The sequence below is a fragment of the Mugil cephalus genome, chromosome 7 (assembly GCF_022458985.1).
Source record: "Mugil cephalus isolate CIBA_MC_2020 chromosome 7, CIBA_Mcephalus_1.1, whole genome shotgun sequence".
In the NCBI taxonomy this organism is placed as follows: domain Eukaryota; kingdom Metazoa; phylum Chordata; class Actinopteri; order Mugiliformes; family Mugilidae; genus Mugil; species Mugil cephalus.
This window is the reverse complement of record NC_061776.1, coordinates 24,767,140-24,790,737: the sequence shown is the minus strand read 5'-3', so window position 1 is coordinate 24,790,737 and position 23,598 is coordinate 24,767,140. Positions and strand designations below refer to the sequence as shown.

The following is a 23,598-nucleotide window of genomic DNA, read 5'->3' as shown; positions in this document are numbered from 1 at the left end:
CTTGAGATTCCTAGCATTTTTACAACATTTCCATAAAAAGGCTTGATCAGAGAGTCAAATGCAACACTGAAATCCATTAAAAGTCATATTAAACATTCAGCGACATCAGGCGGACCGCTCCAAGGGATTGTAAAGATCAACCTAGACTACAGAAGTAGTAGGCATAGTAGACAGGATCAAGGTTGTTTTTGTCCATGGGTAAAACACACAAACCTAAGTGATTTAGGTGGGAATATTCGCAGCTCCTGGCTCTCCAAATATGAAACTGACATATGAGGTTGAACTTCACTTATGCACTTAAAGAAAATTATCATTACATCATCAATCATTACTTCATGGCATGAACATCGGATGAAGCTGAATCTCGGAAGGAGCACAAGAGGAACTGAACACCTGGAGTTTCTTTTCTGTGAGTGAACTGTTGCAAAGTAAAATACTCCAATGGATGACCATTAGCAATAAGAGAACTACCTAGAGTAGACAAATAAATGCAAGAAATAGGTATTTGAACAGTGTAAATCTTGACTTTGGTCTGATGAGTCCAAACATGAGACCTGTGGATCCAGCGGCTATCCCTTTGCAAGTGCTGCATCAAATGACCTGGATTCCACAATCACCCAACCAAAGCTAATGATTTGGGGAGAGATGAACCATAGGGGAGTCCACAAGTGTTCAGCATATGCAGGAACTCCTTCAAGTGTTGGAAAAGCTCTGGGTGATGACCTCATGAAGAGGGCCGGGCTGAGCACACAGCCTTGTGGTGTGCCAGTGCTGAGGACAAATTGAGGTAGATGTGGACTTCCATATCCTCACCACCTGGGGCCTGTTGGTGAGGAAGTCACTGATCCAGGAGCTGAGAAATGTTAATAATCCAAGGTTGTGGAGCTTCAGGGCCAGCATGTCTGGGAGAATGGTGTTAAAGGCTGAACTGAAGTCATCACTCCTTCTTTAAGTAGACTACACTTTCTTGCAATACTGATGTGAAATTGTGTGGAGTGCTTAAATTTTGTGGAGTGCTTAACCAATAAGTAATTAGTGTTGCTGTTAGCTTATTGTCGACATTATTAGCATTCTGAGAGAATGGCTGACTGGATGAATTACACACTACATATACATACTTGTCTACATAGACAACATGCTTGTTTATTAAGACCATTAGGAGCCCGGAATGGACATCAGAAAATTACACTAATAATAACAATGTGAGCACAAAATCCTACTTCATGGACACAACTACCTAAGTTGTGGGCACAAAATACCTATCTGTGATTATTTTGACCCTTTGACCTCTTTCTGTGCACACACAGAAATAATTTGATTGTCTTGATCTTAGGCTGGTAATAAGCTATAGAGGTATTCTTAAAAACCTGGCACTCCAAGGACTCAGAGATATTTAAACAGAATATTGAGAGCCAGGTTGCTTTAGAAGCTGACTTTTATTACAGTTGGTCAACTATTATTGTTGACCAACTGTAAAGCTCTGGCAAGGATCACGCTTACAGTGTATGCAAAGTGTAAAAAGCAAGGTATTTGTGTCAGAAAAGAAGATGCCAGGATAACCCCCTCTCTGCTGGACCCCAGTGGTTCCCAGGTCGAGCACAGTTTCTATAGTTTAAAAAAATGAATAATCCAATTTTGCTCCCACAAAAATGTTTAATTCATTTTAGATCAGCATGGAGGTGCATGTCTTACAACTGCACCAGTACTTCATTCAAAATCATTTCTGATTAGGGCTCATTTGTATGATAAGTACAGCATAGCAGCAGGACAAAAGAGGAAACTTACTGATATATGGGGTAGGAATAGAAAAGATGGAAAGATCTATACACTATTTCTCTTTTAATAACATAAACGTTTGCTGTGGACTATCAAAACATTTTTATCCACACATTAAGGCCTCACAGTAAGTGAGCTAAAACACAGCCCATCCAGAGAAAGGTAGACTCCCTAATACTCCCTAATGCATTTGAAGATAATGTGTAGGTCAGAGGATACACAGCTTAAGATCACATTCCACATTTCCTGGGGGGTGAGGCTGTCAAAACATTTAGCAGCTACCTCTGGCTGCCATTTGGATCCTCCGATGAGTGAAATTGCCCAGTGCAGCTCTAATTGCGTGAAGTGAGTGAAAGCTATCCAGATCTGGTTGGTGTGTAGCACAGCTGTATTAAAAACAAGAGTAGATAGAAAACACACTCAGATATAATCCAGGAGAGTTTTATCACAGCTTCCCACCTTTACATCTTGTCTTTAGTGTATCATTGATGACTTGGGAGAACACACCCTGATGTGAGCACATTGGCAAAGACTGCTGGGTATGGACGCCATGTTGAGTCACAAGAGAAGGTAGGAGAAAGACAGAAAAGGACCACCACAGAGAGCAGGGGGGAGATGTAAAGAGAGAAAGAAATGGAAAGACAGAAGCGGGGCTGAAAAAGATGGAAAGATCTGGAGAGCCCGCCGCATAGTGTGGTTTTGATTTCAGCTGTCAGTCTTCTGTCATCTTGGAGAATCCGCCTCACATGAGCTGATGTTCAGTTCTGCACAGATCTCGCCTTGGCTGCCCCTCCTCTCCCCTCTGTGCTTTTCCTTCACCGCTCCCTCATCTTTCCTCTCATCTCTCGTTCCTGCTCTTTCATTGCTTTTCTCCCCCTGAAATTCGTATCTTTTTTCTTTTAATCTATCTCTGACCCCCTCCCCCCTTCCCTGTGCTGTTTTCCTTTAGGTGGGATGAGGCCCACCTCTCTGACCTTTCTTTCTCACCACATGTTCTGTCTTTACCTTTTCATTTTGTAGACGGTTTCATTTAAGTTTTCTCTTTTTCCTTCCTAAAAGGAAGTGAAACTGAGGTCAAACTGTATCTGTTGTATAAAAACACATCTGCACATCTACAGTCAAACATCTTACAGGAGCCATATCTAGTTGAAAACGCTCTGGAGCCATTTTTTCAAAGAATGGTAAAAACCCAGCTCTGTGGCTGCACACCATATTTATGAGATTAGGTTTTACAGCATAATACATTAGGTGTGATGATGGATGCGTTGCAGCGTTTTTAATGATACAGGCATAAATGGAGCTGTGTAATGTGGTAGTATAGCTCAAATGGAATCTAGATAAGAGGCAAGGGGAATCCATCAACAAGAATATATGAACTTGTTCTCTACTGTTCATGCTGTATGTATATCAGTGGTATGTTGTAACAGTTATACACCAATCAGCCACTGACAGGAGCAGTAAATAATATTGACCATTTGGTGACTATACAATGTTCTGCTGGGAAACTTTTGGACCTGGCATTCATGTGGATGTTACTTGTTACTTGTTACTTGACATGTAGCACCCACCTAGACCAGACCAGACACCCCATAATCATGGCAGCAGCCATCCCTAGCAGGATGCAGCCTGACACAGACAGGACCACAGAAACAGTTTAGGAACAAAAAAACATGAAGAACACCACAAGGTGTTGACCTGGCCTCCACATTCACTAGATCCCAAACTGATCAAGTACCTGTGGGATGATCCACAGAGGCTGTCCAGTTTATGACTCTGGTGAATGTAATGAGGCTGTTTATGCTGTGTCACTTTCTTGAACACTAACAGTGTTTCAAGACAAATAAATCTGCGAATTTTTCTGTATTTTTTATTTATTTATTTATTTATTTTGGAAATTTAACTGCTTTTACCTCTTCACTCCCTGGTTTTCTATTTGTTTTATTTTTTTTTTCTTAAAACAAGACAGATAAAAGTCAATGATATTGCCAGATACTGATAATTTTACATGAAGGGAGACTTTCTGTTTTTCCAGCATTTTTATTTATTTATTTAACTATTTTATTTTGATTACCTCCATGTATCTTTCCCTAGATACGCCGCCACCTACTTCATCTCTGGTGGTTGGTAGAGGAGTAGTTAGCGTACAGAAAAAAAAGTCAATTTTTTTTCGTCAACTAATAATCAATTCTTCATTCTAGGATGTGCATGTTAGCGCAGAATGAATCATTTTTGTTTTCCCCACTGGTTGCCACTGCTCTTGGAGTCTGTATGCTTCTTTATTATCTGCAATAGTATTTCATCCCTGAAGTTAATGTCCAAATGGTTCGTGTATGATAAATTCCAGAAGGATGGTCTAAAACAGAGCATCCATTTACGGGAAAAGATCTGAACAAACACTACTGAATATCTGTGTAACAAACACACATACACACACACACACACACACACACACAAAGGACCACATATCTTCTTACTTTCTCTGAAGGCTCATCAGAAACAGATGTTTTCTTCAAAACATCCTCAACGCTGAGTTGTTTATGCACAGAGCATACACTCACTGACAGCTGCACGGTTGCATTCGTGTATTTTCTTCTTGCTTGTGCTTGTGTGACGTTCGTTGAGCCTACATCCATACAGCTGATGATTATAGCATCCAGGAGTTGGTTAGATATGTAGCTGACAACAGCTTGTTTGTGCAGTAATCCCTTAACAAGCTTCAGGCACACAAGGTGAGATCATAGCGTTAGTGCGCACATATACTCACGCATATGCGCGGCCCCCGGCAGATGTGTTGACGCTTCCCGAAGAGGAAGTCTGCTTTAAGTCAGGGCACCCCTTGGTTGGATCAGTCTCGCTGTGAAAACAAACATCCCCTGAGTGGAGAGCAATCCAATGATGTAACAGCTTTGATCACCCAGTGAGGGCAAGGTTTGCTCAAGGGTCAGTGGAACTCGGAATCCTATCAATAAACACATTAGTCACTGATTTACATCATACACACAAATGACCAAGGTAGTATGCCTTACCCCAAACCTAAACCAGACCGAGCTTCCTCTTAGCACCAGTCACTTCCTTCGGGCCGCCACTACTTAACATTTCCGACCAGCTTTTTTTTTTGTTTTCACTGCACTGAGCACAGTGTTGTCATCTACAGCAATCAAAAAGTCAGTCCCTTTCTTTTTGTGTAGCTCGGTCTTTAGTACATGCGCATCCTCAAGCATGGTAAGTGCAATTTCAAAGCATGGGAGCATATTTAACCCCACCAACCACCCGAGGCACTTTCCCAAGCAGTCCTGAGGCATTCACAGGTTAGACCAGAAATGAAATCCCTCACTCATGTTCTTGGTTAGCCCTCAGGTCACTTCCTATTTGGCTGCATCCAGAAAGCTTCCACCTGAAGGTGTACTCTCCTCATATTGCCCAAAGGGTGAGCGTGTAACAACATATTTGGTTTGTTTGGTTGAAAAAATTGACAAAAATCTCTCCCTTCAGAGACCGGTTGCTTATGGGAGTAGACTAAAACTTTGCTCTGTTTTTGAGCTGCTCGCAGACCTGGAGCTTCTACAATGACACAGTCTGACAGGCCGTCCGGGGACAATATTACAGGCAGGTACATCAACGTCATTGTGTAAATTAGCGAGTTGATGCGGCATTCCTGTTCACGCCAAGCCGAGCTGAGCTGATAAAATTCCGGGTCGATTGCAGGGTCGACCCTTTCACATCGCAGTATGAAAGGGGCTTTATTGATGCGATATGTAAACCAGGAGGTGATAGTTCTTCATTTATTAAGACACCTTTGCTTCTCAAATTTAAAAGTGGGCCAGTTTATCCTCAATGCACATTGACGTTTAAGTCAAGTCAAGAGACAGATTTCCTAAGTATTTAATCCAACTGACCTCAGGTGGTCATCTGTTCTGCACTATTCGAGGTGAATGTGTCAGGTTTGATGGAATCAGCCCTTGCCCTACTCTAGTTGTCAAACACTTCACGACTGAACACAGAGTTGGTTGGTCCACCAATCTAATACTGTTTAACATTTCATTTGATCAGATTTTAAGTCATCCCAGGTATGTTCATCTTGGCGTCTCTTAATCTCATTCAAAGAGAGAAGCAGTGTATGTGTACTGGGGAACTGGGTGGGATGATGTTGGCAAACACCTACCAAGAAGAGGAAGAACAGGATCTTTAAATTCATCACCAAACATATCAAAATAACTTAAATCCTAGAAACTTTAAGGTTTACCTTGCTTTCCTGATGTTATCTTTAGAGGGTTCCAGATACAGTATGTTCACAGGTTGGGAGGCAGATTGGCTGGTTTGATTATTACAGTAGCCATTATTTTTGTAAAAAGGAAGCCACATCACCATATGTTCAATTTAGGATAAATAAATAAATAATCTTATTTTGGATTGTTTGTGTTTACAAATTAATCTATTTCTAATCTCTTTTGTAGGAGTTTAGTGTTTCCTGTGGTGGAATAAACAGTATCTCATCGTCAAAAAATGCCATCTCATTATTGTCTCATTTTGTATGTGGTAAACAGATGAAAAAACATCCTAATGAGGACACAAATACCCTCCTATTTTGTACCATATTTTTTTCTTTTATTTTGCTCATCGGCTTCAGATTCTTCCTGTTTTTTAACATGGTCATCATGATCAAAGAAGGCCATCCTAAAAGATATCACTCTTGTCAGACATATTTGTAACTAAGTGGTACTTCTGCTGAAACTGCTATTTGAAAAGGCAAACAGGCTTCTTTAGACCATAAAGAAGATAACGATTTCATTTGTCAGAGGCTAAGCTGCAATGTCAAAGCAGTCTCTCTGGCATGTGGCTACAGAAATAATCAACAATACGTTGGTAATATTGCCATGGTACTGTTTAGTTCATCTCCACTTCTCCATTTGGTATTCTTCTCGTAAATGGCATGACCTTCTTTGTTATTTTGTACAAACACCTTTATACAGTACATGCCAATGAACAGCAGAGTGCACTGTGCTTGTATGCTGTGATAAGTGAGGCTTTGGACTGAATTTTTCAATATGAATGACTCAAGTCCTATGTCACTGTCCGGCTGTGGTCATCGTAACAGCTTTAACTGCTGATCACACTGAAGCTGCTTGAGCTTTAGAACCAAGGCACTTTAACTGTACCTGTAACTGCAGCAACAATGTGAGTGTAGCAGCAGTCTGTGAGAATGGAGAGCTACTATTCTGCACTCTTTTTGTTTGGTATACATTTGTGTAGTCCAATGCCGTAGCTGTTCTTTGTTCTTTGGTCGTGAAAGTAGACAAAGAAAAAACCCAGTTAAACAAATGAAATATTATACTTTTGTATTTGTTTGTTTCAGAAAATAAACCAATATTACTATTACATATCACTGAGTTACAAACGTAAATGCACCTCTAGGAATAAAAGTTAATTCAAAGGCCAAATTAGAGTCCATCTGTTCAGAAGTGTTTACAATCAATATAATGAGACACAGTGCCCCAGTTTGTTTAGAAAAAAAAAACAAACAAACAAAAAACATCAAGGATTTGTCACAGTCTGATCTTCTCAACACATGTTTGTGTAAGTGTATAACGGCATGGATAAAAGACTCTTCTGGACCTCAGTAAAAGAGTTGATGTTGCCCATCAGGCTGGAAAAGGTTACAAAACAATCTCTGAAAAGTTTGGAATCAAGAATCGACATACAAGACAGCTGTTTCCCTCCAAGTGACTGGTCAACCAACAAAGATTGGACCAAAAGCAAGAAGATAATAATCTGAGAGGTCCCAAAGGAACCTGGGTTAACTTCTGAGCAACCAAGGGTCTCTCATACATTGGCTAATGTTGATGTTCACTGATGGACCAATGAATTCTGAGCTGAATCTTAAGAGAAACTGGGTCATGAAGACGACTCCAAGCGCTTAAGTTGTTCTACAAAAGAATGGTCAAAGAAGAGGAAAATTAATATTTTCGAATGTAAGCAACTGATGAGCAGTTACTGAAAACATTTAGTTATCGTTATTGCTGCAAAATGGACACTCAACAGTGAATACAAAGTTTTGCATATTTTTACAACTCACAGATATGTATGGTGATTCAATTTCTTGAATAAATAAATGCATGATATTTCAGTTTCATCTGCTTGATTGGGTTCTCTTTGTTGATGTTCAACAGTTTGGTAATAACCAAAGAAATCCAAAGAAAAACCAAATCTACTATGTACAAAACACAATGTCGGCCTTGACGGGTCGTCGCAGATTTAATTCGCAAGTAGAAATAGAAAGTGGGAATTATGCGTGACTTGAATGACTGTGAATGACACGCTATTGGGATTGTGTTTATCCAAGCGTGCGAGGGAGTCAAGCATTTGGAGCAAGTCAGTCTGCATATCTGTTGCGTGACACCAACACCTGACAGACAGCATAAACACTCCAGAAGCACTTAAAATGTATCAGCGTGGATTGTCCGTAAGAGAGCGGAGTTCGTCTGACAGTGACTGAATAGGAAATTACAATGAAAGTTAAACTGACCATTCTAATGCGTCAAATATCCTTATGGAAACCACATATAATGCAGTGATTTTAGTTTTGTAACTGTGTGGGTGCTTACAGGGTGTGGTAGATTAGCATCCTTTACTCAAGCAATCTTACATCATTTCTCATTGCATGTGCCTTTGTCCAAGGTGTGTCTTTCCTTTATTGAGGTGTTTTGGCAATTTGTGCTTGCCGTGCAAAGCTCTCTCACGGTAACTGCTATCAATTTGGTTAGATGCACTTTTATCAAATTATAAAACCATTTATCATCCCACTGAAGATACGAATTACGTTGCGTGACGCAAATGCAGCTCGTTACTGTACGTATCAAACACAAATTCTGAGAAAGGGAGCAGAAATCAAAGGGCCGTTCCTCCTCTTTCAGGCACGGCAGTTCTCATAAAACGACACCTTTAGACTTCCTCCCTGTCTCCCGTCTATTCAGCAATTACCTTGTCATATCCACTGGGATGTTGTTCTCTGGGGGTTTAAGAATAATCCTGTCAGTGTGGCCAATCATCGTGGTCTGGGAGTGATTGTGACCAGGGCTGAAGTGCCAAGAAACAACAGTCAATGGTTTGTCCATCTGATGTTGTATTGCTGGTCTCTTTTTTCTTTTTTTCCAATGGATAGGTACCACATCCAGATGTTATTTGTTAAGGCTTTCGCTGCCAGTTGTGTGTGTGTGTGTGTGTGTGTTGATCCCAATTACAGAGAGTTACAAGGAAGCTGTCTGCTTTAAGAAGTGGATGAATTCCCAGGCAGCCCATAGTGAAACTTGTTATGGGATGGGGAAAGGAGATCATTTAAGCTGAAGTGTTTACCTTTATAGGCAGAGCGTGTGCGCGTGTATGTGTGTGTCTGTGTGTGTGTGTGGTGCAGCACCGCAACCTTCCCATTTGCTTCCTCTCTGTTGCTTTCCTCTCCCCTCATTTTCCTCACACCCCTCTCCTCCCGGGTTCATCCGGTTCAAGGTATGAGCCTCTCTAAACCTGACTTCTGTTTAGCGCCTGCTTTGACTTGTGAATGAAGTTTTGAGTCTGAAACGGGAAAACTTTGAAGTTTGTCCGAAATAAGAAAACCATGGAGTTTGGCTGAAACGGGAACACTGTGGAGTTTGTTTAAGCAGTTATCATGCAACACAACATTTGTTTAAAGACATCACTCCCACGTGTGCCCAATGCTGAAAGTGCACTAGACATCACAGACACCTCGAAAAGTCTAATCTTGCTGTTTTTGGAAGGTTGCTTGGTCTGGCATCACTGTTTCTGTTGAAAATCTAATTCTGGTCCTGACAGTGTCTATCATTTTTCCGTCATTTAGAGCTAGTTAGCGCTGAGAAACCTGGAAAAGTTCTGCCGCGCAAGCTCCCTTTATCACATCGGCTTTATTTGCCATGTATATACAGCATAAACACATACAAGAAATATGTTCTCTGCGTTGAACCTATCCTGTTGAGCACACTTGGAGCAGAGGGCGGTCATCCAAGGTGCCTGGGAGAGGAGTTTTTATGAACTTGGTTCAAGGTACCTCAGTCATGGACAAAAAGGGAAACAGTCCAGTGATCAGTTGTTTTTGTGATCAGATTCAACAAATAAGAACTTGACATATATATCATAAGAAATAACACATCATTAACTAGCATACAGTTGCTTTTTGAATCTTTTCTTGCTGCCACAATCTTTTTGCTAATTTTGAATATTTTTGTCTTATTAAACTGATTTGTTCTCATCTTCCCCAGTATGCAGTCTACTTACAAAACAAACTACTTACTTCAACATTTCTGAATGAAAAACAACTAGAAATATTAACAACCAACACTAAAAGTATTTGTTGGTCAAAGTGATACCCAGGGTTTTTATTTTAGAAGTGTGGTCTTCAGGTAACATAGCACGGTTGAGGTAAAAACGTACACGATTCATTTACAGTTCTTATTTCAATTTCGAACTACCTGACATCTGATAGACACTTAGATTCCACAGAAAAAAAAGAAGTATCTGTAGCACCTGTCATTTCCATTAAGAAGCTGAGAAAAACAGCACACACATGCACATACACAAGGGTCCAGGCCTGCACATCTGAACTGACGACAGCAGGCAGGACATCAAAAGGTGAGACATCCCATAACTCACATCAGTCCCCTGGCAATCCTTGATTTTTCCTACCAATCATAGTTTAAGAACGCTGAGGGTAAACAACTCCAGCTGAATGACAAGTTCCCCAGAGTTGATGTGCTTGATCCCTGTAAAACTAGACCTCCTTTGCTTGCAGTGTGTGCTCTGCATTAAACATGGCTTTCTATTGTAATTAGAACTACGCTTCACAAATTTGGTGTGACCTGCATTTCCAAACCTTTCAATCTGAATGACATGATTTGATGTCTAGGTTTCTTATTGTCGTTCTTTTCATGCTTGGCTCCTGGGGAACGGAATAAACTGTGACAAAGCTTAAGAATTAGAATGAGCAAATAGCATGTGACAAAACGTCCACAGAAGCGACAGACAATTGAAATCTGTTTACTGTGAAAAAGGTTGATTGTTGGAACGTAATAGTGACTTGTAAATTAGTATTTGAGCAGTTATTTATCAGTCTGGGACTACTCTACACACATACTGCCAAACCAAACACTGACCAAACAAACCAAATACTGAAAACAAGAAAGACAACTCGCACTGTGTGGCTCATTATCATTTTTACATAATGACTTACAGCTGTTGAGTCAGATACATAGGCTAGTGTGCGAACCATATGCGGTACTAATGTTTGTTGCTATTGTGGAATCTTATCAGGGTGGTGTGTACGGGATAATGTCATTATCAGGAGTTAATGGATGAGGTAGATGGTTGCGTCCAATCCTCATTAGGACCATTCATTTATATTTTCACATAATCAGGATGTTTTTCCACAAGACATAACTCAGTTTCCCTGGTAACATCTGAGAGTTTAACTCATAACTGGGATAATAATTACCATCTCATAAGGTTCTAATACAACTGAAATGCGGTTCACTAGACTAGTAAACAGGACAAGCCTTAGATGCGACTTGGTAACAGGAATCTTTCCAGGCTACTCAGCTCATAAAGCAGCCGAGAGCCATAAGCCAACATTATGTTTAGCAAGATTCAAAGCCAATTGCACACAGCTGACAGTAAATAATAAAATAGAATTTGATAATAACCAATTGATAATAATGACCAGCTAGCTATCCAGATTTCCACAAATGAAGCACTGTGGATGTCAATGGCAACTATTAGTCATCATGATGTCCCGTCCTGTAATTACAGTGTCAAATAACTAACCAAAATTGAACTTCTCAGAGAAATGTGCACTGGAACATACATCAATATTATATTAGCTACCTAAATGACAGAAAACTTCCTGGAGGGAAAAAAAAAAGAAAAAAGATTTAACGTGTATTTTGGTGTTTTAGTTCGGTCCAAGTCCCATCCACTAACATGGAAGGGGTGGAGCTTATGACCTACACTGCAGCTGCGAGGTGAACAGCGAATGTGAAGTGATGGACTGAAGATGTGTTAGCAGCAGATCATTTTAATCAAGTTTGAGAGGCTGGTCCTCCATGGATTAGACTTCTTTGTTCCGGCACATCCCACAGATGCCAGATTGAATTGGGTTATCAGCGTGGGCAACCTGACTACACAGCTCAGTAGGTCATCTGTTGGATCAGACCACATGGGTCAGCTTTTTCAGTGATCCTTGGTCGTGCATGATCCTGTCTCTGGACAATTTAACCAATTCTGAGACATTTTTGAGACTCATCACTGCATACCAGGACCACTCCATTAGACCTGCTGCTATGGAGATGGTCTGACCAACTCATCTAACCACTTCTCTGGTCATAATGTTATAGCTGATTATAGTTCTTTTATTACAGAATGAGACCAATTGACTATATACATACATGATGACTTGTGTTTTCTCTGTGGCCTAGGTGGAAACGACATTCTCATGACTTGCACGCGATGTTATCACTTAAACAACTACCATTTTATGTACAAAACATTAAATGACATAATCATGAGCTCACAGGTTCCATTTTAGAGTAGCAATAATTTATAAAGGTGAACTAAAACTGGCTGCTGTATAAATAGCATAAATTAAAAGCGTCTTTTATCTGGTATAATGGACATCCAGTGTCACAATTAAGTATTCACCCTGACTGTGGTACAAATCATGATCATTCCCACATGGATGTCAGACACAGTAAATACATATAGTACATCCTGTGTGGCAGATGGGTCTCCCCATATGAGCTGGGTTCTGCTCAAGGTTTTTGTAAAACATCTTGAGAGAATTTGTACTGTTATTGACGCTATATAAATAAAATTGAATTGAAAACTGAATTGAATGTCTACATCTCCCACAGCAAATCAGAGCGAAAAAATAAATCTATAGCAACCAATGAAATGTCTAACATGTCGGTTTAGTTCGACTGTGATGTGTTTTTTCTATTATTATTCATTAAGTTTGTGGGTAGAAAACATTTTTATTCAGTATTCATTGTAATATGTATTTCAAAATTCAGCACTCCCTTCTATAATATTGGCTTCTGAAATCTGTTTACTCAGGAACTGTCAGGCCAGAATTTCCTGCCTCAGGCAGATTTACCGGTTTTGCTAAATAGACAGATTTACAACTCTTCCCAACTGAACCTTTAACAGTCTATCCATGTCATCTTAGGATAAGCCGGTTGGCCAGCACTCTGAAAATGAATTGCTGGAGAATGATACTCAGATGGTGGGAAGTACACGTTGTTGCACCAACTGAGAAAAATACATTTCAGTATGTTTTGAAATATCTGAGTTTTTTTTTCTTTCTTTTTTTATTTTATTGTCAGCAGTTCTTTTTTACTTCTGTGATGGGATAACACTTTCTTCCGTTTTGCTTACTTGGTCAGAAGTAAAATTAGGCTATTACTTTGCTGTAATATTTAATGTGTTAACAAATAAAATGGAGCCAAGTTTCTTTTTCATGTTTCAGACCAAACGCTGAAAACGCTGCACTCTATTCGGGTTTTGACCATCCATTGCATTGGAAGCTGTTATACTATGGAAAATGACTTTTCTTTATGTACTGCGGCTTACAGTAAATCAAGGCTCTGTTAAAGTTTTAACTTTCTTGGGGAGGGCTATGCAACTATTCAGAGGATGTGGAATCATGATGCCTCTGTGGCGGACCAGGTGCACCCTGGGAAGAAAGTCACAATGATGACATGCTTAAGGAATCAAGCTTTTACGTTAAATAACAGCACGTCAACCATGCAAATGCGAAAGTTCAAAATTCTTCACATACTGTTTTCCTAGGGCCTTCCAAGTTCAAAGTAATCACCACAAGCTGGCCAAGTCAGCAGCCATCAGGGGAGTATTCAAGTATTCCTCTGACCTATTTCCAAGATCAATTTCTTTCTCTCTTTTTTTTTTAACCCTGTCAGAAATCTGCACACTAGAGACACATTTTGTTTCTGTGTACATTTTCATTCTCTTTGTGTTGATTCATCTCCATAAATGCCATGGCAGCACACAGCGTTACAGTTCTCCTTTGACTGAGATACTGGCTCTAATCGAATTAGGTGCACTTTCTGCTCCTCCGGTCAGCGGGCCACCCACATCAGGCATTCCTCTCATAATGACAGTGCTAGCAGGGTGCCTCAAACTGTGTTTAATGGGCTGTATTCTGCGGTTTTGCTGCTTCAGGTGGTTTACAGAGGAGACTGGCACGAAAGATAGGACTGACAGGAAAGATTGGACAGATAAAGAGTAGACGGCAGCGCTTGAACCCGCAGTGTAATAATGTTGTGTATCTTAGTCCAGCACTGCCGAAACCATAGGAACTTTGTATTACATTAGCGTAAAGTAATCCAAAGTTCCTATGGTATCATCATATTTTCAAACATTCACATTATCAGTGCTGTGTTTTGTCAAGCGCATGAGGTTCACTTGGGCGAAGGTTTCTTAATCTATTTATGAACAATTGGTTTGGGGCTGCCTTGTGCGTGTGAGAAATACATTTTGTGAGTTCGAGTGAGAGCAGACAGGGATGTGTGAGACTGGATCATCCATGTGTTCTTGGCGAACAATTTTCCAATCACAGTCCATTTGACACTGCCAAACACAAAATACAGATCAGTGATTGAGGTGAGGCCAAATATTCTGTGTGGTTCTAGAGAGTGATATAATGGATTTTCGGAAAAGACAAGGATAACCCCAGTTTATTAGAATGTAGGGTCTTGCGTTTGTAGATATGGTGACTGTTTTGGTTAACTATGTGCTCAGCACAGCCCAAAAGATCAGGAAATAAGTCAGAACATCAGTCAGAACATCTAAACCATTTTTATTTTTTAATTAAACCGTAGTAATAAACCCATATTTCACATGAAACTGTGCATGGTTATAACTGTGACTTATTTTCAACCTATCCAGTATTTTTAAATAGAATTTTAGAGACTGCAAAGAACAAAAGAGCAAATTATGTTATTTTCCTGACAAGTAAGTTTCATTAAATTCACAGAACAACATTTCTAAAGATTCTCAGAAAGTCAGATAGATATGGGAGGTTGGCATCTTATTTCCTGCAGGTTGTTTTGTTTTCATTTCATTTCTTATCTTTATTTTGGTTTAATTACCTGCAAGCCATTACCAAAACAGAGATATGGACAAGAACATAGAAAGGCTGATGCCTCACGTCAGCTTTAGGTTCATTCATGCACTGAAACTCAAAGACCAACATCACACATGGCACCACTTTCAAGCTGCTTTTACAAGTCAAAATCTACCTACATTTAAACATGCTCTACCTGTTCATCATTGTATTGTAAATCACCCAAGTGTCAGATGCCATAGTGTAGATAAAAAATGTTTTCATCCCCTCAGCAATAACAGCTCCCTCCTTTTTAATGAAGGCAGTTTGATTATAGGTATTTATTTCTCTGTTTTATAATGTTTGTCCTTTAAATGTTTTCTATGAGCCTGACAAGGACTCTGTTTCCCCACAAACTCAAGATTCAAAAATTCTAAAGATCCTATGAGGAACAAGATCGTATGTCATGGTCAGCTCCCCCAATTAAACCCATTTTTCAGGAAACAGAGTTTGCCCTGCTAGTTTGTAATGTCAACACCTGAAAATATCTGCCGTATCAGAGCTGAAGAAGAAACTCTGGTTCAGGGTTGCAGACATAAAGAACCACAGCCTGGAAACAGTCCCCTGCTCTGCTGAACCATCCATCCACCGCGACCTCCTCCCTGTGCAGTGCGATGATGAATTTCAAGGTGTAGCGGGGCTGCCCTGTCTTACCTCATAGGAGTTTAAAAGTGAACATCTGAATTCACTAAACCGTCCACAATTTACGATCGTTTTTAAATAGAAATTTTATTAATAGTTAAGTGTCCTTCCACCAAAAACAGTCCTAGAGCTTATTTGTCCAAGCCGCTCGCAGCGACTGATGATGAATAACCTCGTCTGATATCTTCCTTTGATCCAGTCTTAGCTACTACAACTGGAATTTGTTGCACTGAATCAAACGAACGTTCATAAATAACCATGTAGCATTGTCGTAAAGTGCACAGAAGTTCAAAAAAGAATTTACACTGTTAATCTATACAATACTATTAGTGTGCACGCTTTCGACTCGGTGGCCGTACAGTGAGACATGACAGAAATATTTTAACCTATGCCATCCTGGGTTTTCCTTACGCTCAACTGAAGCTGAAAGGAAAAAGCAAAGTGGTAGCTCCCATGCTGCTTTTTCCTGTTTCCCCATCCGTAAATAAACACAGTTTGCGCTATGGAAGGTTGAAGGGGAGACTCGCTGTTTTTCTAAGAGTTTTAAGCACATTTCAGTCAGCCTCACGAAGGCCTGCAGTAAGAGACAGCTGTAGCGAAACCCGGCCAGTGCATAACACAGTAGTAAATCTCAACTGAATTACTAATTTGGGATGTTTAGACAGACAGTAACTGTATATGAAGATTGATGCTGGGCGCAATTTCCCATTTAAAAGCCGTACTCGCTCGGGTATTGAGGGAATTGCTCAACATATTTCCAAACCATGTTCTCCACTCGGGGTTCAAATAATGTTTCCTTTTTTTATGGGCCTCCTTACACGCTAGATAGATATTCCGACCGGCTTCGCAATTAATATGCTAAGTGGTGCAAAGCCTCACAATGTCACTTTTCATTTACATCTCCGGCAATGTTTATGTCTTTCACTCGCGTGTCAGAGTCTCTGCTGGGTAAACACCTCACTCTGACAGCTGCTGCACAGCTTTTTCCTGCCCGTGTCTCCGTCTCCCTCTCTCCGTCTCTCTCTCTCTCTCTCTCTCTCTCCCTCTCTGTGATTCCATGGCACTTGTTTACCAGCTGGTGACACAGAGGAGCTTGACAGGAAAGACATAGGTGACCACCTCAGAGCATCCATCACTCACACGCGCTCGTATTTACACACACAGGCTGGCACACAGAGACGGGGAGGCCTTGTGTAAGAAAGGCACAGGTGAGCACCTCAGGGCGTCCATCACTTCACACGGTCAAACACAACCACATATTTTATAAATATGCAAAGACAGGCCAGTGCTTGTGCGGAGGACGGTCATAGGTGACCACCTCAGAGCACCCATCAATTCACATACCTTTGCACACACACACACACACACACACACACACAGACTTGGCTTTTCCAAGCAGAGGGTTTTTCCTCTTTACAGTGAAACGCACACCCCGGTGGCCAACTGCCCTTTTGACGTACGCACTGCCAGCTGGGAAAACATAACTAGCTGCGTGTGTCACCACCGACCTGGTAAGCAGGGAAAGAGCCCTGAGGAGGAGGTGATGGTGGAGGAGGTCACAGGGTTGTTTCTCTCTCGATTGAGAGGCTCAGGTGAATACATCCCTGATTCAGTCTAGGTTCAAAGTCATGCATTAAACATGTCAATTACAACGTCACCGTTGACAATTGCATTACTGTTCATTTGATGATAATATTTTCCCTGGATCTTGTGATGGAATGTTGGGGTACACAGAGAACTATCTTGGCCTCACTTTGCTGGGGTAGCCAGACCTGGGCAAGCTGGATGTTTGGTAGAAATCGTAGATGGTTCTTCTATTATACAGATGAATGATTTATTACAAATAATTTAGAGATTTAAAAAAAAAAAAAAAGAAGTAGCAATACACATTTACAACCTTTTTTAATCAGAGGATCTTAGAGAGCTTTTTAAATATTGGCATAACAACACCACACACCACAACAGCCAAGAGAACACCAGAACACTACACCTGTCACTCTCCAAAGACTGATTTATGGTTCCACATTGGCGTCTGGTTGTATAGCTCTCCGCCTACTCAATAGAGGCTTTGTGGGAATTCCAAAAAAGTGAGTGATGACACGATACAAAGACCAGATGCTTATTGGTGCAAGCATCACAAGGAAGAGGGTGAAAATCTGAACAAGAGAGTCACATAGGCTATGACTGCTTATTAAAAACTCAGTTTCTCTTCATGGCAGGTCAAACATGGACAGGAATAGCGTGTACACCGATCAGCCACAACGTTAAAACCACTGACAGGAGATGTTGATAAGATTGAACATCTTGTGACAATTCAATGCTCTGCTGGGAAACTTTTAGAACTGGCATTCATGTGAATGTTACTGAGACATGTAGCCCACTAGACCAGACCAGACACCAGCACCCCATAGCAATGACACTTTTATGGCAGCAGACATCTCCACCAGGATGCCGCCTGACATACACACAAACAGTTTAAAAATGGAAAAAAAAAAAAAACAAACATGAAGAGCAGCACAAGATGTTGACTTGGCCTCCAAATTCACTAGATCCCAAACTGATCAAGTATCTGCGGGTTGATCCACAGAGGCCCCTCCACTCAACCCATGGGACCCAAAAACCCCCACTAACAACATTCTGTTTCCAGACACCCCAAGACACCCTCAGAAGGACCATGTCCATTCTCTGATGCGTCACAACTGTTTTGGAGGCACAAGGGCGATAATTTGGAAGGTGGTCATAATGTTCTGCCTTATTGGTGCAATTCCAGCAGTTGGACATATCTTTAAATTACCACCAAGAGACAACAGATGGCTACAACAGATAGACGTGTGCCTGCATTTCCGTAGCACAGTGCCATGCACCTTATAGCAAATTTGATCAAGAAATCAAGAAATACATTTTTTAATCATCAGCCTATGAAAATAGGCTGGTAATACACATTTTAAGTTTAGTTTTTGACACTTAAAGTGAGGGATTAAATGTATTACCTTTATAACTTGGACATCTTGATGGGCCAGGTGAGGTTTATGTAAAAAGTGCGGAAAGCTGACGTGGAAAACCCCCCATGTAAAAGTTTTGAATTTGCTGGGTGAAAGTGGATGAACTGTGAATGAAGAACACGCTTCTCCCCCAGCACCCCATGTCAGGCCGCACTTGAATACCCATCTGCAGCAGGAAAATAGAATGGACTGCATGTCTTGAAATGAATCAGTGTGGTACAGGACACCCTGTTCTTCTTTCCCCCCTCTATGCAGGTGTGATCCATATCCTGTTCACAGCTGACAAACATGCCCATCTCTTACCATGTCATTCATTCAATAAAATCTCACTGGTACACATGTTTGCTTTCTGTTCGAGGAAGAGTATGTTGCGATTGGTTGGCACTGACACAGACACTCTGCCCTCAAAAAGAAGTCAATTGAATTTTCTATTAGTGCACTACAACTCTCTGAACTCTCTTTTCAGTGCTCGACCATACAAACACGTATTGTAGCAGGAAAGTGATGCTCGTCTGTTTTATGTTTTGTGAAGATGTCTGTTTACTATGCAGCAGTGAGCTAATGTCAAGATGAATTGCCTGTCCTTTTTAAAATACACATAACAGGCACGTTCCTGTGCTGTGTATATTTAATCTAACCATGGCAAGGTGTAGCAGGGCTGGCCTCATCTTACCTCATAGGAGTTTAAAAGTGAACATCTGAATTCACTCAGCTGTCCACAATTTATGATCTGATTTAAATAGAAATTTTAATAATAGCGAAGTGAGACTGTCCTTCCACTCCTAGACCTCATTTGTGCAAGCTGCTTGTAATGAGTGATGATGAAAATCCTCGCCTGTCATCTTCCTTTGATCCACTCATAACTACTACAATTGGAATTTGTTGCACTGATTCGAATGACACTTTTGTTCCCCTCGGGAGGACGCTCATGTTCATCTGGGTACAATTTAATGGCAATTATAATGGACAACTTAAAGAAATCCCATGTAGCTTTGACATAAGGTGCACAAAGGTTCAAAAAGGAACTGCACTGTGGGAAAAATTAAAGGATTATCTTGTCTTGTCTTGTATGGCTGAATACTGAAAGGTGGGTGTTTCAAAGTGAACATCTGAATTCACTAAACTGCCCACAATTTACAATCTGATTTAACCTCCCTGCGTCCTCATGTGGGGACATTAAGTTTTAGGTTTGTGGCAGCTTATTCTGTTTAATTTAAACTTTTCTCCTCATAACTAGATAGTAGCTACAGTCGATCACGTAACAAAATAGACAAGGTACAAAACCTCAGTTGAAACTTTTTTTTTTATTACCCATCCTAGTTTAGCATAACACCCTAATTCTATCAATAGTAACAGGCTATAACTTCGCTAATTAGCAAGTACTCGATTGAGGACATTGGGACTTCGACATTGGGACACAGCAATGTTCAGACATGAAAATCAAGTTTTATTTTACTTTGTTACATATTTGTGACTTTATTATAAAACTGAGTGAAGTAATCCACATATGAGGACATAATTTATTTTTATTTTTTGAAAAACTACTGTCTGTTCAAAGACGATGCTTAGTTTTTATAGTTCTTAGGTCGTACTAATCCCAAATAAATAGAAATGGAGAAATTAAAAATGCATGTTAAACAAAAGCTCAAGTCTCGGGAGATTAAATAGAAATTTTAATAACAATGAAGTGAGACTACCCTCCCATGAAAAGCATTCTCAGAGCTCATTTGTGCAGGCTGCTTGAAACGACCCGTGGCCTTATTTCATTGTGCCCTCCAGAAGTAGGAGTAAAGTAGAATGAGAGACACCCAATCTGAAGAAGATTGGGGTGGATGGATGGGCCAACACAACATATGATTTTAAAATGGGAGACTGCTGTTCTGTTTCCACTTCAAAATAAGAGTAGACATGTAATTGCACCTTGGCTGTAACAACGAATATCTTCTGTTAGGAGTTCCTAATGTTTCTATGAGGTTACTCAAGCTATATTGTTCCTTAACTTATTCAAACAGAGGTGAAAACACCTGTGCTGTATGTCCTGTCCTTCAGCTGTAGTGGTGCGAATTCAAAAGAAAAATTCTACAAGTTGTAGTCAGAGGATGCTTGTCCATGTATGAGAACATGTTGTTACATTAAGAAAACTAATTAGAGATTAAGAACGGGGATGGAAACTGTCTAACGTCTTTATTTTTCAAGAAAATGTAAATTACAACCCTGGTTGATTACTTGATTATTCACTCGTGGCATTTTCTCCAAATTATCTCACCAGAAATGTCCCACCGTCTTTTCTCTTTTCTGCAGAAACCCTTTTGAGCTTCGTGGATGACATCTTGTCTGGGGCCAGGTCTCCTTGCGTGATGTTAGGGGACATACCCAACCTGCTGTCCTCCTCCATCAGCATGATCATTCGTTGCCTGGAGCCCGACACCACGTACATGTAGGTAACCGCTCTACTTTGAACATGACAAGTGAATGAACTACTGTAAACTCGCAGACATACGCATGTAAATTGGAGCGGGCCCACTCACCTGCGCACCAACTTCAAAAGGAACAAACTGACGCCTGGTGACTGAGCTGTCTCAGATCCTCCCTGTGTACTAATACAGAAAGAAAGTCTGGACCTGAGTTTTGAGTGCGCCGCCAATGTACACTAATGTCCCACAGTGCATTGTGGAGGAGCTAGAGACAGCTGGAAAAGATTATACTAATTGTGATTTTGGTGAGAGAGCTCCAGAAATGTCATGGAAAACAAACAAAAAAATATATTTTTTGGAAAAACATTTAAAACTCACTGCTAACAGATTATCTCGAAAGGCAGCTGGAGCCTTCGCAAAAATCACAATATCACACATGAACCCCTCTAGCCCGGCTGCTTGTGGCTGACTCACAGTGGTCGAACCCACCAGCAACCTAGGAGGACCTACTAGGCAGCTATGGGCCATTTAACATACCAACATACCAGCTACCGCTAGTTAGCTACACCGACAGTCTGATGCTTGCTTTTACAGGTCCACAGACTGCAGCTTGTTGTGCTTATCCTCTTATTTAAAAGAGATTTCAGCCTATAACGCCGGAGGATGAGTTAAGGTTGTTCTTGGAAGAATATTCTAATGTATTCTCGGTCCCACAAAGATAGAAGATAAAATTACGAGGCTATATATTTTTTATGTTTGTGTATGTCTGCAGAGGAAAGAACTTTAACGATGTGATGTTGGAGCCACGGCGTAGTTCTGTCCCTCAGGAAACACACACTGAAACACACACGTACACTGCCATTCTCCAAAGGGCACGCTCACATTTATCTCACAGGCGGCCACACACACACACACACACACACACACACACAGACACACACATTGCGGTCAGGAGGAACAAGTTGGAGGGAAAAGAAAAAGAAGGGGAGAAGTTTGGAAGACAGAAAGAAAAAAGAGAGTGATGAAAAAGATAAAGAGGAAAGCGCAGAAAAAAAGGAGGAAAAAAAAGAGCGAGAGGCCCACGGACGCAGCCCCCTTCTAACAGATTTGATGTATGTGGGCTGAGTGAGTGGCTACACATGCCCTTTTAATCCCACCATCACTAAGACCCCTGCTCTCTCCATCCTGCCTGACAGCTCATTCATCTCTCCGAGCTGAGGCCTCGTCTCTCCCTTCAGGGCGCTGCACACTCTTAATATTTCCTATACAGACTGATCTCATGCAAAGCTTGAGATTGGTGCCTTATAGGGGAATAGATTGGGTGTGGAGAAGTGTGCTGTTACGAATGTGTGATTTAGAAAACTTAAAACCGTGCAGCTGTATCTAAAGCAAACTTCCAGACCTTTAGCGTTTAGGGAAACGTTAGAAAGTGAAATGTCTCTGTTTTCACTGAGGTCTGTGGTCTTCAGATATGTTTAAGCTGTTGTAAATCTCAATAAATAATCTCTTTCTATATATAGGCTAATTTTTTCCCCCTCAGTTATCTATGCTTCTTAATGTTGCCAGGGCTGCCTCACTGACTGCAGGTGGCTGCAAGCTGCATTTTGGCCACTAGGTGGAGATATTCATTCAGTGAAATCAGAGCTGATTAACTCCACAGAGAAGTGCAAATTGTCAGTCTGGAACAACATAAAGTTCCGTATTGATAATGCAGGCCCCCGTCTTCAACGCAGGGAGCCCTTGAATCGAATCAGCAGCTGCAGGGAAGGCATCAGCTGATGTTTGCTGCTGCTGATACGATGCTGGTCCAGCGGATTCACCACGCCATGCCGAGTTTGCAATAAAAACAGAACTGTATAGACTTTTCTTTACGTTTATGTGCGTCTGTGTATTTGTGTGTGTGTTTGTGTGTACAGGTTCCGGCTCTGGGCTGTAGACAACACGGGACGACGCTCCAGTCCAAGTGAGGTCACCATCAAAACCCCGTGTCCAACCGTGGATGACGTCAAAGCACAAGGTCAGGAAAGAGGCATGAAAGTCAGGCCTGATCACAGAACACTTTACACCATGCCTCATTTATGTGCATCACGAATTGTATGGAATAAGGTTTGAACATGGTGATATGGCCTGAAACTTGAAAAGAATTTATTTCAATACAGCTAATTTCCAAGACGGAGATTTGTTCTTTCTGTGATCAGTTATGTTTCAAAAACTCACGAACCAGATGTTAGATGAGTTCATAGAGCAAGTCATAAAGTTGCAGGCGGATAGTTTTCCTCTCCGGAGTAGGACTGTTTATGGACACTGTGTGCTCCAATCCCATGAGGTTATTGACGATAAAAACGTGCTAGTCTGTGTCAGAAAATAAAGAGCCGAAATCATTCGTCAACCTCTGCACCAACGACAGGATCCACAGCAGAGATGTTATTGCGGGTCCTACAGCCAACTCGGACCAGCTATTACAAAAATGTACTATCCAGTCAAGTGTGATACTACTGGGCTTATGCTGTTAAATTTCAAATGTCTGAAAATGCATGAATGGTGTGAAATGCAATACTTCCAGTCTACTGGCTCTGCTTTGAGC

At 40.9% G+C, this 23,598-nt stretch overlaps 1 protein-coding gene across 5 annotated transcripts in view; it reads left to right on the top strand.

Moving 5' to 3' along the window:
- astn1 (astrotactin 1) overlaps window positions 1–23,598 on the top strand; it is a 401,467-nt gene that overhangs the window by 362,563 nt on the left and 15,306 nt on the right. For all 5 annotated transcript variants that reach the window (XM_047589220.1, XM_047589219.1, XM_047589218.1 and 2 more), the window contains 2 exons: window positions 20,902–21,037; window positions 22,931–23,031. In XM_047589220.1, coding sequence (XP_047445176.1) covers window positions 20,902–21,037; window positions 22,931–23,031 — 237 coding nt within the window. The remainder of the gene's footprint in view (window positions 1–20,901; window positions 21,038–22,930; window positions 23,032–23,598) is intronic.